The following is a 14271-nucleotide window of genomic DNA, read 5'->3' as shown; positions in this document are numbered from 1 at the left end:
CGGCGAGACCACTGATGGCAGGAGAAATTCCTCTCGACCTCCTCCAAGAGAAGGCAGGAAGGTCATTAGCTGCTCTCACAGTATAAAAATTGTTACAGTAGATTAAAAATTAGCATGAAGAAATGAAGCACACACAGAGGTTTTTAGAGGCCCTGTCAGGCAGCCAAAGTGAAGGCAGATTTCAGCAGACCACGGAGAGTGAAACGCGTGCCTTAGGCCTCGCGTGGCTCCAGCTTATTTCCTTGCTAAATTCCAAGTTTCAGGTCCCTCCTGAGGCACAAGGGCTGCTCAAGAAAACTCCCCAAATATCTTAAATCAGCAGAGGGAATTTTTTTCCCCCTATTTTTCACGGTGCAGTTTGCCCAGGCGGTTCAATGAAACGAGGTGACATTTCCAGAGAACGTGGTTGTGATTGCAGTCCCTGTTCTGCCTCGTGTGTAAATGTGCCTGTCTGGGGCTGTGGGAGGGTGCAGCACAGCTCCCTGGCTGTGCTGGCAGTGGCACTGCTGGATTTGTCAGCTGTCCCCTGGAATAAAGCATGGGATGCACTGCAGGCCTCGTGTCACCTCTGCCCCACACTGGGACTCCAGAGCAGCTGGGAAAAGCCATTTTAGTCATTTTAGTGTTGAAAAGTATCTCCTGAAAAGTCAAACACCACATTGTCATTTTAAATGGTTTGTTCACTTTTGGGGAACATCCTGGATTGTTAGGAATCAGGAAAAAAAAAAAGCTGCTTGTCATTGTTTGGAAAACAGGAAATTGACTGGAAGCAAAGGGAATGGCAAGGAAAGGGTGGGAGGGACTCAGAAGGAAAAAACCAAATGGGATGTGGGCATGGACATGGGGATGGATGAAGGGTTGGACTGGGGATGGATGGGACATGGACATGGGGATGGATGTGAAGATGGACATAGGAATAAACACGGGAATGAACATGGGAATGAACACGGGAATGAACACGGGGATGAACATGGGGTTGATGTGGGGGCTGGACGTGGAGATGAATGTGAAGATGGATGTGGAGATGGACATGGGGTGGGACAGGAGATGGATGTGGGGATGGACATGGGGATGGACATGGACACAAGACACACTGAAATCCCCACACAGGCCGTGGGGATGGACACGAAAATGGGGATGGACACGGACACAGGGATGGACACGGGGATGGACATGAAAATGGGGATGGACATGAAAATGGGGATGGACATGGGGATGGACACGGACATAGGGATGGACACGGGGATGGACACGGACATGGTGATGGACACGGACACAGGGATGGACACGGGGATGGACACAGGCACGGACACGAGTGTCGCTGCCCGGCCCCCGGAACTGTGTTGTCGCGGCCGCGGTGCGGGCGGAGCGGCGCGGGCGCGCGGCCGGAAGGCGGCGGGCGCTGCACAACGCGGAAGTGGCGGCGGGGCCGGGCGATGGCGGCGCCCGGCGGCCGCGGGGGCCCGGGCTGGGGGCTCCCGGTCCCGCCCAGGCCCGTCCCGGCCCCGGCCCTCTGAGCGCTCCCGCTCGCGGCCCTCTGACGGGCCTGCGCCCCGACCCTCTGAGGGGCCGGGCTCGGCCCGGCGGGGCGGGCGGCCATGGCCACCCGGCGTCTCACGGACGCGTTCTTGTTGTTGCGGAACAACGCGGTGCAGAGCCGGCAGCTGCTGGCCGAGCAAGTGAGTAGTTTCGGCTCCTCCAGCCCTCTGAATTCACGTAGCATGGCTGCTGCGGTGAGTCTCCTCCCTTCATCCTTCTGTAGTCGCCGCGCCCCGGGCCGGGCCGGGCCCACCCTGCCCCGAGCCCCGAACCCGAACCCCCACCCCGAACCCCTCCCCGAGCCCCGAACCCCTCCCTGCCTCCCCCGGCCCGTCCCTCCCCACCCCGCGGTTCCCGTTTTCCCACTCCTTCACGTTAAGGAATAGAAGAGATCTGCGTGTGCTGCCCCGTGCATAACGAACCAGTTTCTGTTCCAAAAGCTCCGTGTGGGCATTGGCAGGGCGGGTTGATGCCTCCTTACCCAAAAGAAGTCAATTCGTGCAGCAGAACTCTTCTATTCACCTCACTGTGGGCACTGTTAAATACACTGGTGGAGTTTAGTCCATTGCTTGAATCTCTCCATAAGTTGCCCTGATGTTCATTGCCCTTTTTATTTATCCCTAAATGCAAATAATACTCGAACACGTCTGTGACAAAGGGCATTCTAGATTCTAGTGTAGCTCCTCTTTACAGAAACTACCAAAAGTTACTGGTTCAGAGGAGTTTCTGTGGGTTTTTCCAGGTTTTGAGCTGGTCAGGCTGTGAGGGGCTGCTTGGCAGCTCTGCTCAGCTTTTCACACTTTCTGTTTGAACTCATCATTTATTTGTCACAGCAGCCAGTAAATATCTCCTGGCAGTCTCATCACTCTAAATATCTTTAATGCCTTTTTGTTGGGAAAAGCAGTGTTTCCTGTTGCTGGCAAGGGTCTTTGTTCATTGCTAACTTCATTACACCTGTGTCTAAGAAGCTGTGTATTAAACTGCGTTTGCAGAACAGGAAATGTCAACAGTAATTTGTATTTTACCTGTGTACTTGTACTTTGCCTCTACGTTTAGTCCTTGTCCATTTTTCTAATGTCACCTCTGTAGATCCTTGGGCTTTTTAAAATATCACCTAGAAAAAGTGAATATTTTTTAAAAGTTTTATATTTTAGAAATATCACCTAGAAAAATATTCCAAGCTATTTTGAACTCACTTCTCCTGAGCAATAAACTGCACTTCCCCCAGCAGCCAGTGCAATGACACTGAGCATGTCACACACCTGCATCAGGTCCTGAGTGCAGTGTTTGTTCACACTCATGGGAGGGTTTTGCTGGCTGCTCTCGGGAGGGCAGTGGAGGCTCCAGTCCTGTGTGCAGGGGTGAAAGGGGCCACTCCTGGCCCTGCAGAGTGCCCCAGGTGTCTGCTCAGCCAGAGCTGTGCAGTGCTGGGGGCTGCTGCTCCCTCGTGGTTGGGTGCCTGCTGCTGGCAGGGTTGCAGCTTTCCCTGGGCTGGTGGCCCCAGGCAGAGCTGCCAGCAGGCCAGGCTGGCAAACTGCAGCCCACAGCACTTCAGCTTCCCTGAGTTCATCTCCAGCTTTCCCCTCGAGAAATCCTTTGCTGTGAGAGCTCTGGCACTCCTAAACTCAGACAATCCAAGCAGCACCTTCAGCAGTGGAGTCCTGTTAGAGACTCCACTGCTGAGTGGAGTCCCCAGAAGCTTGGGGAGTCTCCCAAGGGATCCTCAGCTGACGCTGCTTTGTTAAACCATGAGGGTTCTGTCCAGTTCCAGGTCTGACTTGCCAATCTTGGAGTGAATCCCCCTTTGCTCACACGTGCAATCAATTCAGTGAATCCCCCTTTGCCCTCCCCGGTGCAGGGGCTGATGAACAGAGGGTGCAGATTCCTGTCCTGGTGTATTTACCAGATCCCTGCAGGGGTGATGTTCCCTGAAAGCAGAGCACAGCCCAAGTGTGCACAGAAGTGACTGAACATCTGCTTTTGCATTTTGTCCTTTGCTGTCTTTGATCCTGTGAGAACTGGGGTGCTGTCAGTGAATGTCCTTAAAAGCTTCTCTGTGCCCCCTCAATCATAACCAGCCCAGAGGATGCTGAGTGCTGCAGTCAGACTGCCCTTGCTGCCATTCTTCACTGGGTTCTGTTGCAGCTTCTCTGCCTGACATTTCAGCATTTAGAAACTTCACTGTGCAATTACTTTGTGAAACAAACCAAGCTCTTCACTCGATCTCTTATGTTCTTGCTGTTTACCAAGGAACTGAAATGTTTTTTTTAAAGTTGGTGTATTAAGCAAAATGCTGACTTAAAATGCAATATCATGATGTATTTATTGATTAAGCATGTCTTAAAAGCCAGTTTGTTTGTTCTTGGTAAACCATCATGCTTTAAAAATAAATCAGTATTTTCTCAACTGACCATGCCCTATATCTGTCCTATGTCTCTTTTTTCCCTTTTGTCTTTTGCTGTCTCTAACTGGATGGGGCTGATGGGATCCACAAATCACTTCAGGAGCTGGATGAGGTATTGTTTTTCACATTTTATTCTGCCATGGTGCCTCAAGCCTACATCACTGAGCTAAATTATTCTGCTAGTTTATAGAATTTCCTTGTATAAGATGAAGTGTCTTTGCACAGGCTGCACAGAGAAATCAAACATTTTGTGATGTTATATTATAAATAGATAAATGTATGAACCAGTCTGACTTATTGTGGGCACGTGGGGTAGAGTGACTTTGCACGGTGAAGCCATTAACTATTCTTTATGCTGGGCATAAATTATGCAAACTTTATTGATCAGGAAATAAGGTCAGGGATGAAGAAATTGGTTTCAAGAAAGAGTTGCTTAGGAAGGAGGGGGAATTGTTTTTATAAAAAGGGATGGGGTAGGGAACCACAAAACTTTCCAGGCCTGATAAAGGAAAGTTACAAATTTGGGAGAAAATAGAAAGGGAAGTGTTTGTATGGAAGCTTTCCCAAGTAATCAGTTAATGTTGTGAGAGGTATCACTGATGATCATCTGCAGTACTGCCTTGGCTATTTGTGTTTTGCACAATTTAATTATCATTAAATAAGTAATTTAACCATTAATTTAATCATGAGATGCATGTCAGTTTGCAAGAGTGTTTGTTCTTCAGAATAACATTGTTTGAGAACAAGCAGTTACAATAAATGTTTTTTCTGAGATTTTCCCAAAGGCAGTTTCCAAACTTGCCAGGCCCAATATGAACCGTGCTGCAACATTGGCTGTGAAGTGTTGTCTGATGGAAATGCACCAACATAACAATTACTTGAATTCTCACTGCAATACCACCTTTCCTCCTGGAAAATTTGCTAGGAATTTATTCTTAGAGTAACTCTAAGCTTTCAGGTGCTGCAGGGAGAGAGAGGGTGTGACTCATTAGCACAGAGCGCCAAAGCAGGAGACGAGATGTTTGACCATGAACAAGCACGTGTCTGAGCTTAATTTCTCTGGGAAGGCATAGATGCTCTTTGTCTGGTGCTCAGGGGTTGGGATCTAATTAGCACCGGGCTAATTGGCTGTGTGTTTTCCCTGTGCAGCTGGCTGATGACCGCATGGCCCTGGTGTCGGGGATCAGCCTGGACCCCGAGGCTGCCATCGGCGTCACCAAGCGCCTGCCTCCCAAGTGGGTGGATGGGGCAGACGAGGTGAGTGTGTGCCCTGCCACACCCAGCTGCTCCTCACACCGAGGGCTCTGTCACTCTTGTCACTCCCAGCCTGTCCGTTTCGTAGCAGAAATAGTACTGGAAGAATGATTCAGAAAATAATTTTAGTTTGAATTTTTGTTTGAGGCTGGTGAGGGGTCCAGTTGAGTAGACCCTAAAATGGTGGAGAAGAGCAGTTCAGTGTTTGAAAACAGGAAATGTTAGTCTTTTCTAGCAGGAGAATTTTTCTGTCTCTTCAGTTCAGATACCTTGCAAGTTTTGGAAATGTTTGGACAAATGCAAGGGAATTATGCTGGAAGCATCTAATTAAAAACCTTTTCCAGTATTTGGAGTGTGAAGCTATTCTTGACTTTCAGGAAACCCTTTTTTTAAATGTACACTCAGAATGCATATTGGCTCATCAGTTTGTGTGGACAGAGCCCATTGTGCAGAAAGATGCTTAGTCTCCTTTTTACAGCTATCATAATCATCCTTACAGATTTATTTTTAATTACTTGGTTGAAAGCATGGCATTTAATTTCTACTGTTGAGTTGAGGCTATTCAATTTCTGACAGAGTTGAAGGCGTGACCTGAATTTTCATTTATTTTTTTGGAAGTTGACTAAATCTTGTAGTGATGCTGTATAATTATAAAACTATTATTCCAACTTGAAGAAGCATATTTGAAAGCAGCAGTCTTGTCTAAGATTAATGAGTAGGTTTAAAAAAGTAGCAAACTCAAAGTCTATTAAAAGTATTCAGATTCTTAGTCAGCTTTTTATGTGGCCTTTAATAGTATTTGGTCTGCCTTTTATGTTACAGATTTCTCTCAATGATTTTTGTCTAACATTTGTCAGAACCCTTTCCCCTGAAGCGTGAATTAATTCCCTTTCTTCCTGTTGGGCTTTCTGTTTTAGATTCAGTATGATATTGCCAGGGTTAAACAGAAGATGAAAGAATTAGCCAGTCTTCATGATAAACATCTAAACAGACCCACACTGGATGACAGCAGTGAAGAGGAACGGGCAATAGAAATAACAACCCAGGAGATCACACAGGTACAGGGTGCTTTGGCTCCTAAATCTTCAGTTTGGGCAATAGAAATAACAACCCAGGAGATCACACAGGTACAGGGTGCTTTGGCTCCTAAATCTTCAGTTTGGGCAATAGAAATAACAACCCAGGAGATCATACAGGTACAGGGTGCTTTGGCTCCTAAATCTTCAGTTTGGGCAATAGAAATAACAGCCCAGGAGATCACACAGGTAGAGGATGCTTTGGGTCCTAAACCTCCAGGCTGGCACATCTTTAATGCATTAGGATCAGGCAGTGGTTTGCTCTGAGCAAAGGATTTATTTTGTGATCAGTGTTGAAGTGAGCCAGAAGTCCCGGGCTCAGCTCTGAACTTCCCAACAAGTCACTTAAACCTCCCTGTTCTTTCCCTTGATTTTCTACTTGGAACAGGACTGGGAGATTATCAAATAAAATTTACAGTTATCTCAGAGAAATCTCTATCTGCAGATGTCTATTCTGAGGCTTGCAGTCCAGCTAATTCTAATGAAGCAAATGTCTTTGGTCAGAGGGAGTTGTGTCACTCTGCTGCCTTGTTAGCTCGAAGTTATTTGTTCATTTATGTTCTATTTCCATATCTTTTTAAACGTTGCACGGGGCAAATTAAAAAATTACTTTGAAAAATTTAGAAATCAAAATATTAGCCTTCAATATGGCATTTTTGCAATGTGCTGTTTCCAGTGTGTGCTGCTGTGTGGTTTTGCACTAATGCAGGCGTTCTCTCAGTTATTCCACAGGTGCCAGAGGGCAGTGCAGGTGTTGCAGAGCAGGTCACGTACTTGCACCGAGCAAGAAGCACGAGTTCTCAGGAACGTGGTGTCTTCCTTGGCACAGTCCCTTCAGGACCTCTCCACCAACTTTAGGCATGCACAGTCTGACTATCTCAAACGTAAGCATAAGAGGTGGAACATGGGTTCCTTCTGTGGAAAGCACTCACTGAGCTGTGCTTGTTTTCTTGGCTGGGAAAACTGAAGCACAGCAGGGTTAAGTGATGCACACAGGACTAACTCAAGGTTAGAATTGGAGAGTTTGTGGTTCACAGCCCATGTTCAGACTGCTTTGTTCTACTTTTTCTTGTTGCTAAAGAAGAAAAGTCATAGTTGAGCATATCAACAAAATGATATTTCAGCCATCCACAATTTTAATGCATTTTGCTTCTCAAATTGTGGTTTGCAGAGCTGCATCTGGTACAGTGGTGGTGAAGCAGCCACTGATCTTCAGCCATGATACCTGCTGCAGATGGCAGGCTGTGACAGATAAAGCTTAAGAGCTAGTCTGTGATAAATTAAAATTCTGCATCCATAAACAGATTGGAAGTGGAATCATTTCTGTTTAAAAGTAAAATTTTGTTCGATTCTGTTTTAAGCTGAGTCAGGTTTTTTTGATCTTGAAAGAAACCCACAAAATCTCTATTTTTAAATTTAACATTGATATTTCTTCCTCCTGTGATATAAATAGCACAGGTGGAACTGAAGATCACAGTTCAGACAAGGAGTGTTCTAAGAGAATTTGTTACAAAATAGCCTGCAGTGATCACTCTTTAAGGCTCTTAACCTTCCTAAATTTTTTAACTTCTTGGAACATAACAACTTAAAAATCAATGATTTAATCAGTCTTGCAAGTCTGGTTGAATTTGTTATGCTTTTATTAAAATATTTTAAATATTTTAATAAAATGCTTTTATTAAAATATTTAAAATAAAAAATGCTTTTATATAAAATAGTAATTAAAATAAATTACACAAATCACTATTTTAATAAAATTAAAATTATTTTATTAAAATAGTGATTTGTGTAATTTACTACCCAGATTTTCTTTTGTGTCCTTTTCTGTCTGGTACTTCAGACCTTACCCTGATTATAGTGTGCTTAAATATCATGCTCAAACATACTTTGTCTTTTACAGGTATGAAGAATAGAGAAGAAAGGTCCAAACACTTCTTTGACACCTCAGTCCCACTGATGGATGATGGGGAGGATGATACACTTTATGATAGAGTAAGTTGTTATTTCACAAATCCAATATGAATTGCATTTTCTCTTCTCAGATTGTAAATATCTGTCTGAGTTATGAAATCTTTTTATGCTTTTAATTATTTCCATGTCATTAATATTAGTTCAACATGTAAATCTTCTATTTCAACAGGGTTTTACAGATGACCAACTGGCACTGGTGGAGCAAAACACGCTGATGGTGGAAGAGAGGGAACGAGAAATCCGTCAGATTGTGCAGTCAATCTCTGATCTCAACGAAATATTTAGGGACCTGGGAGCAATGATAGTAGAACAGGTACATGGACAGCACAGTGTTAGTGAGAAATGGGACATTCCATGTAGTGTGAAGGCTTCCAGACTCACTTTTCCTAATTTGTTTCTTCATGCTCAGGTTTCCTCTGCTTGAAATCTGCCACAAGTTGAGTTAATGAAAATAAATGAATAAAGATTCAACTTGTAATGTGGGTTAGACTTAAAAAACAAAAACATGGAAAGCCAAAGTTCACTTGGTTATTTCTCCCAGAGATCAGTTTATGTTAAGTTTGTCAGCGAAAAGCAGCTGGTCTGAAATTAAGATGATTATAAGGGATGTGATGGGAGATGGTGACAGAGCTGCTGTTAGGAACTGAGCAAGGAATTTGCTTAATGAAGTTCCAACTAGTTCTGTAAAAGTTCATTGTTTACATAGCTCATGAGCTGTTTGCTGTGAGTGTTGTTAATTACTCTGCTGCTTATGATAACATTGCTTTATGAAGTTCATTTAGGTTCAATTTGGTGCTTGTTTTCTCCATTTTATTTAGGGAACAGTTCTAGATAGAATTGACTATAATATTGAACAGTCATGTATGAAAACTGAAGAGGGTCTAAAACAACTGCATAAGGTAAGCTGATGGAATACTTAAGCCATTTTGCATATCTAACAAGCATTTTTAATTAAATAGCTATTAAGTTAGTCAGTTTTCAGTTGGACCTTGTCCCTTTTAGAAGTTCCCTCTGTACAGTATGAAATGTCCAGCTGTACTGCAGGAGGAGCTTCCCATGTAACTCCTCTTAATGTCATGCTTGATGCCTCGAGTTGATTTCTTAAAAGACCTTCTGGGCATCCAACCAACGTGCTTTGATATTTATATTGCTGACCTGGTGGGACCTGTCTGCAATTCCTTCTCTCTTTGAAAAGCCAGGCACTTGGGAATAGGGCTGGTTATTGGGTACCCCACTGCAGATTTTAGTTTGAAAACATTGTCTCAATCATGTGAGCAGAAAGAATAATTATTAATGTTTTCTCATCTGACACTTGTTAGATGTCAGGTCCAACCTTTTGCTTTAATGTGAAGTTTTCTATGAACACCTGAAAAGTTTTCAAAACATTGATCAGAGTTCTGTGGTCATTTTGTTTCAGTTTTATTTTGAAGGCTTATTAATTAAAGACAAAATACAAGCTTTGTTTTGTTTAGCTTCTATTAATAGAGTTTCATTTGGCCTTTGGAGAGTTTCCTCTATGTTGTATCCTATTAATTCCCCTGCAAAAAGGAGGAGAGGGATGAGAAAATATGGTTGGAAGAAAGAAGGAATGAAGCAGAAAACCTGAGAACCAACTCAAAAATAAAGCTAATTGAAATTAAATAAAAATGCACAGCTGACTAGGTACAACAAACATGCCTATTAAAAAAGGCATTTTGCTGTGAATTTTAATGTCCTTCAAACATGATACAGGAATCTTCCCTCAGCAAACTGAGTCTTTAACACAGGTGGGTGTGACTTCAGTGCACATTTACCTTCCCTGGAGCTTCTGGTGCAGATCAGAGTTGCTGTGTGGGAATTGCCTGCAATATACATTACACTTACACCAAACAAGAGTCTGTACTTCAGCCTTGCAGAAATCTGATTATTAACACTTTCCTCTCTGTTTTACAGGCAGAGCAATATCAAAAGAAGAATCGGAAGATGCTCGTTATTTTAATTTTGTTTGTTATAGTAATTGTCCTTATTGTTGTTCTTATTGGTGTAAAGTCACACTAGGTTTCGCTTCATTTTCTCATTTTTGGAGTTTCTGTGAACTTTTTTCCCAATGTGAATGGATGGACCTGCACTCCAGAAAGCTGCCTTTGAATGTACGAGCCCTTGTGGTGCAACGTCTGTGCAATGTTTCTGTAGAATTCTTCAAAGTACAAGTTTGGTGGTCTGTGAGGTGTTTGTAAGGATTATATGGAAAATGTCAGGAAATTTGATACTCCCACACAAAAAAATTTGGTGCTCTATGCAGAGGTATTTTGAAACACAGTACTTAAGAATAATTAAAAATTGAAGTTTACCAGTGACTACAGTAATTAGTGTGTTACTGTGAACAAAAATGTGTTGTCTTCTATATTCCTGTGTCATAATTGTTACAGGCTGCAAATTTAAACCATGTTACTGATTCAGTGGGACTGGATGTCAAAAATTGATCTTGATGTAAAATTTGTTTAGACACAAAATTGTTTGATTGAATGCCCATTCTTCCAGACTCAAAAACTCCAAAGAACTGGATAGGCAGCTAAAAAGGAAAGCTTTTAGCAATCAGAACATAATCCAACCCCTGTGATCTTAATTTAGATACTGCACCATTACTAAGAATCAGTGCTACTTGATCTTGTAAATAACAAGATGTAATCACTGGCATAATTTAACATGTTTAGTTAATTAAAAAATTTTCTGAGCTTGAGTAATCATGGGAATGATTTTCCTTCATTGAGATGATAATATTTTTTTTCATGCATTATTTTTTTAGTTAAAGTACAGACATTACATTAAAGCAGTGAAGTTAAGCTGAAAAAATGGAGTAGAAACCCAAAAAGAGAATCTCTCTGGCCTGCTGCAGTGGGTCTTGGATCTTTCAAACTGCAGCTGCTGTATAAATTGTTTATTTTACAATGCATTTGTCCATATGGGTTATGGTTTTTGTATAAGGAGTAGCTTCACTACAGTAGATATTACATCCATTTTCCCTGACAGAAAATTCTCTTTCAAATGTCTGCTTGGGAGAGGTGTTTGGGGTCTTTTACTGACCATGAGAGATGTCATGCAAGTGACATCTTATAAGGCCTTCAGTGGAGAATTTGGGGTTTTCACTGCTTTTTTCAGTGGAAAACTGCTGCAGGCCATACAACAGAAATTAAGACAACATAAAGTAATAAAATACTCTTAATTTAATTCAGGCCTGAAATGGTGTGCAATTGTAGAGGCCTTGTCTTAATATTTTTAATATTGCTTTTTATATGTTTGGTTGTTTTTTTTATTTCCCCAAAGGGACTGTAACTTCCTTCATTTTCTGACTGATACAAGTGCTCCCCACAGACCTGCAGAGATGCTCTGCTCAAGCCCCAGAAGTGCAGGTTCAAACTCTGACACTGAAGCTGCATCTGTTGCCTGCCCTGAGTTTCTTTACTCTGTGCTAAAGAGGACTTGAGACGTGGCTTTAAACTGACCATTTTCAGGGATGGACCTGAAAGCAAAGACTGCAAAACCATGAAAGCCTTGGCTTTTTGTGGGGCTTATGAAAAGCTTTGTACCACTCTTGTTACCTCTAGAGAAAGGGGATGTTGAACCACCAAAAAAACTGCCAGTTCAAACTCTCCATGGAATTCATGGAGTAAATTGGTGAGAGGAAGAATGAGGCTTGTGTTGGGTGTGCAGCTCCCCTGTTCTGGTGATAGATCTTTCAATGATCGTGAGTAAAACTACTGTCTCCCTCGTGCTGTCTGCATCACTTGGTGTGAAGCAGCAAATGGCTATAATTTAATATACTGTATTTGCAACTTTCTCTCTAACATGAGATCGTGTTATTTATTTCTGTCTTGACCGGTGCTTTTGACATTTTATCATGGCAGATGGTTTCAAAGAAGTAATAAAACACTTCCAACCTAATTGGGCAATTATTCTTTTTTTATTTAAATTATAAACTGAAAGAAACTTTTGTGATGTTAACATGTTTCTGTTCTTCATAATAAATGAAAGTGGCAGTGATGTGAAATATCTTTTTTTAAAAAAGTAACTTTCTGTAGCACAATGGCATTTGCATTGTCACGAATTATTTCCCATAAGTTATGCCCACTGTCTACCTATTTTCTACCCAAATTCTGTACAAGGAAATGCATTTTTAATGAGGTTAAACTCAGATGTCAAGTGTCCTGTGTAACTTGAGCTGGAATTTATTGAAGCTTGATTCTGTTGAGGAAGAAAACTCGGGAGAGGCTGGATTCTAAATGCTGGTGTGTGGCTTACTGTGAGTCAGTCTGAATAACTGGCAGCAGTTCAGCCAGACCTGATGCTGAGCTTTGTGGGAGCATCCCCACAGGAGGGGATCTGTCTGTGCCTTTGGGCAGTGAAAGCCCAGCAAAGCCACAGCAGCTGCTGCCTCCTCAGGTGTTCAGGAGCTGCCTTCGCTCCTGCCCAGCCCTGGGGATCTCTGTGTGCTGCTGCAGCCACAGCCGCGACCCCCTCTCAGCCCGGGGCTTCTCCATGGCTGCTGGATTCCTCTCAGCCTGCATGGAAGCTCAGATTCCTTACAAAAGAACTCAACAGCATGGCTAAAGCGACTCCCAAGGATCTGTGTCTCCTCACCTGGTGGGAATGGCCTGTAAAGCTGTTGCTAGTACACAGTTTCTTCATTAAAATGCATGTGAGCGTGCAAAAAATGAGCTGCAAGTTGTTAACAGAAATTAATTACATGCCAAAAGGACAGTATTAAAAGCACTGTAATAGCAAATTTATTTTTACTGCAAGTTTTCTCTAGAAACTGAAAAGTAATGTGGAAGAATTGGTTTTTCGCTTGCTGATTTTTAGAATGTGTTAAAAATTAGAATATCTATCCTTAACGCTGTGTTCATTGCCTAGATCGCATTGATTTAAGGTTTGCTTTTATGAACCACAACACAGAGGAGTCTTAACTCTTTTGCTTAAGTGTTTGGAAACTGCTTTTGGTACACCCTTGCAAAACTTAAGTTCTTGGATAGGTTACAGTGAAACTGATTTGGTTGAAAAAAATATGCTCACTATTAAAAAAACCCCAAACCAAACAGCAACCTTAAACAAAACTCATTAAAACAGGGAATTCATTATAATTTTGCATATTAATTACGATGGATTGTGTAAGATTATATTTTACTGGCTTAATTCCATGAATACTTGTAGAGGATCAATAACTGGAAGACAGGTCCTTGCTGCAGCTTCTGCTGAAGCTCAAATAGAAATGTTTGCAGCTGCTGGTGGTGGGATGCTCACAGGGAGTTTCTGTAGATAAAATTTATTTCCTCAGTCCATTCCCTTCAGGAGGACCCTCCTCTGCTGCCCTTAACTGCAACAAAAGGATCGTGGGTTAGGTGAGTGTTACCTACTGTTTTATTTGCTTTTCAGATGCTGTGGCTTCAGGGAATGTGCTGGTTTTGGGCTCTCAGAGCAGCAGGAACAGCAGAGTTTGAACTCAATGATTGGGAGCTTACTGCCTGGAGGAATCCTTGGAATGTCTCAATCCTGAAGTAATTGCTGTGTGTCCTCTCACTCCCACGCCCATCTTATGTGTTGGCATAACTGGACCCTGAGCAGTGTTTTCTGAGGCTCAGTAGAGGCTCGTTAAAGCTGGAGCCTGTGTATTGAGTTACTCTCCCATCTGTGAGGATGCACGACCGACCTCTGCAACAGATGTTCCTACAGCTTTTATTTTCAATAAAGTTTCTGTGATGATCCTTCAAAGACCTTACTCTAAGCAAGTTTTTTTTGTTGTTTTTTTGGGTTTTTTTTTTATTTTTGGTTTTTTTGGTTTTTGTTTTGTTTTGGGGGGGGGTTTTGGGTTTTTTTTGGGTTTTGTTTGTTTGGTTTTTGTTGGGTTTTTTTTTTTGTTTTTTTTGGGTTTTTTTTGTTTTGTGTTTTTGGGTTTTTTTGGTTTTTTTTTCTGGAATTCAGCCTAGGTTTGGGGTTTTTTTTGTTTTTCTTTTAGGTGTATTTCCATTATATGCATCAGAACTCACTTTTCCC

The 14271-nt window shown here is 42.4% G+C and overlaps 1 protein-coding gene across 3 annotated transcripts; it reads left to right on the top strand.

Annotated features, from left to right (window-relative positions):
- The first annotated feature begins 1388 nt into the window (after window positions 1–1388).
- On the top strand, window positions 1389–12271 carry STX16 (syntaxin 16). 3 transcript variants are annotated; one of them, XM_064391069.1, is made up of 9 exons: window positions 1390–1679; window positions 4044–4055; window positions 5093–5200; window positions 6115–6255; window positions 6995–7157; window positions 8174–8265; window positions 8414–8557; window positions 9063–9143; window positions 10177–12271. In XM_064391069.1, exons 1-9 carry the CDS (start codon window positions 1599–1601, stop codon window positions 10279–10281), a joined length of 927 nt encoding a protein of 308 aa, XP_064247139.1. In that variant the 5' UTR covers window positions 1390–1598; the 3' UTR covers window positions 10282–12271. The 3 variants fall into 3 exon arrangements, with proteins under 3 accessions (XP_064247140.1, XP_064247139.1, XP_064247137.1); XM_064391067.1 differs by having other exon boundaries at window positions 1390–1733; XM_064391070.1 differs by lacking the exon at window positions 4044–4055 and having other exon boundaries at window positions 1389–1679.
- Window positions 12272–14271: the final 2000 nt, after the last annotated feature.

This window comes from Passer domesticus, chromosome 16 (assembly GCF_036417665.1).
Source record: "Passer domesticus isolate bPasDom1 chromosome 16, bPasDom1.hap1, whole genome shotgun sequence".
NCBI classification, from domain to species: Eukaryota; Metazoa; Chordata; class Aves; order Passeriformes; family Passeridae; genus Passer; species Passer domesticus.
The sequence above is the reverse complement of the archived record's forward strand: the minus strand, read 5'-3'. Positions and strand labels throughout refer to the sequence as shown.

Excerpts from the sequence above, each read along its gene's own strand:
- STX16 (XM_064391067.1), top strand. The coding sequence starts at position 1,599 with ATGGCCACCCGGCGTCTCACGGACGCGTTCTTGTTGTTGCGGAACAAC. Across the intron at positions 5,201-6,114 it reads GGGTGGATGGGGCAGACGAG|ATTCAGTATGATATTGCCAG; the intron begins GTGAGTGTGTGC and ends TTTCTGTTTTAG. Across the intron at positions 9,144-10,176 it reads GTCTAAAACAACTGCATAAG|GCAGAGCAATATCAAAAGAA; the intron begins GTAAGCTGATGG and ends TCTGTTTTACAG.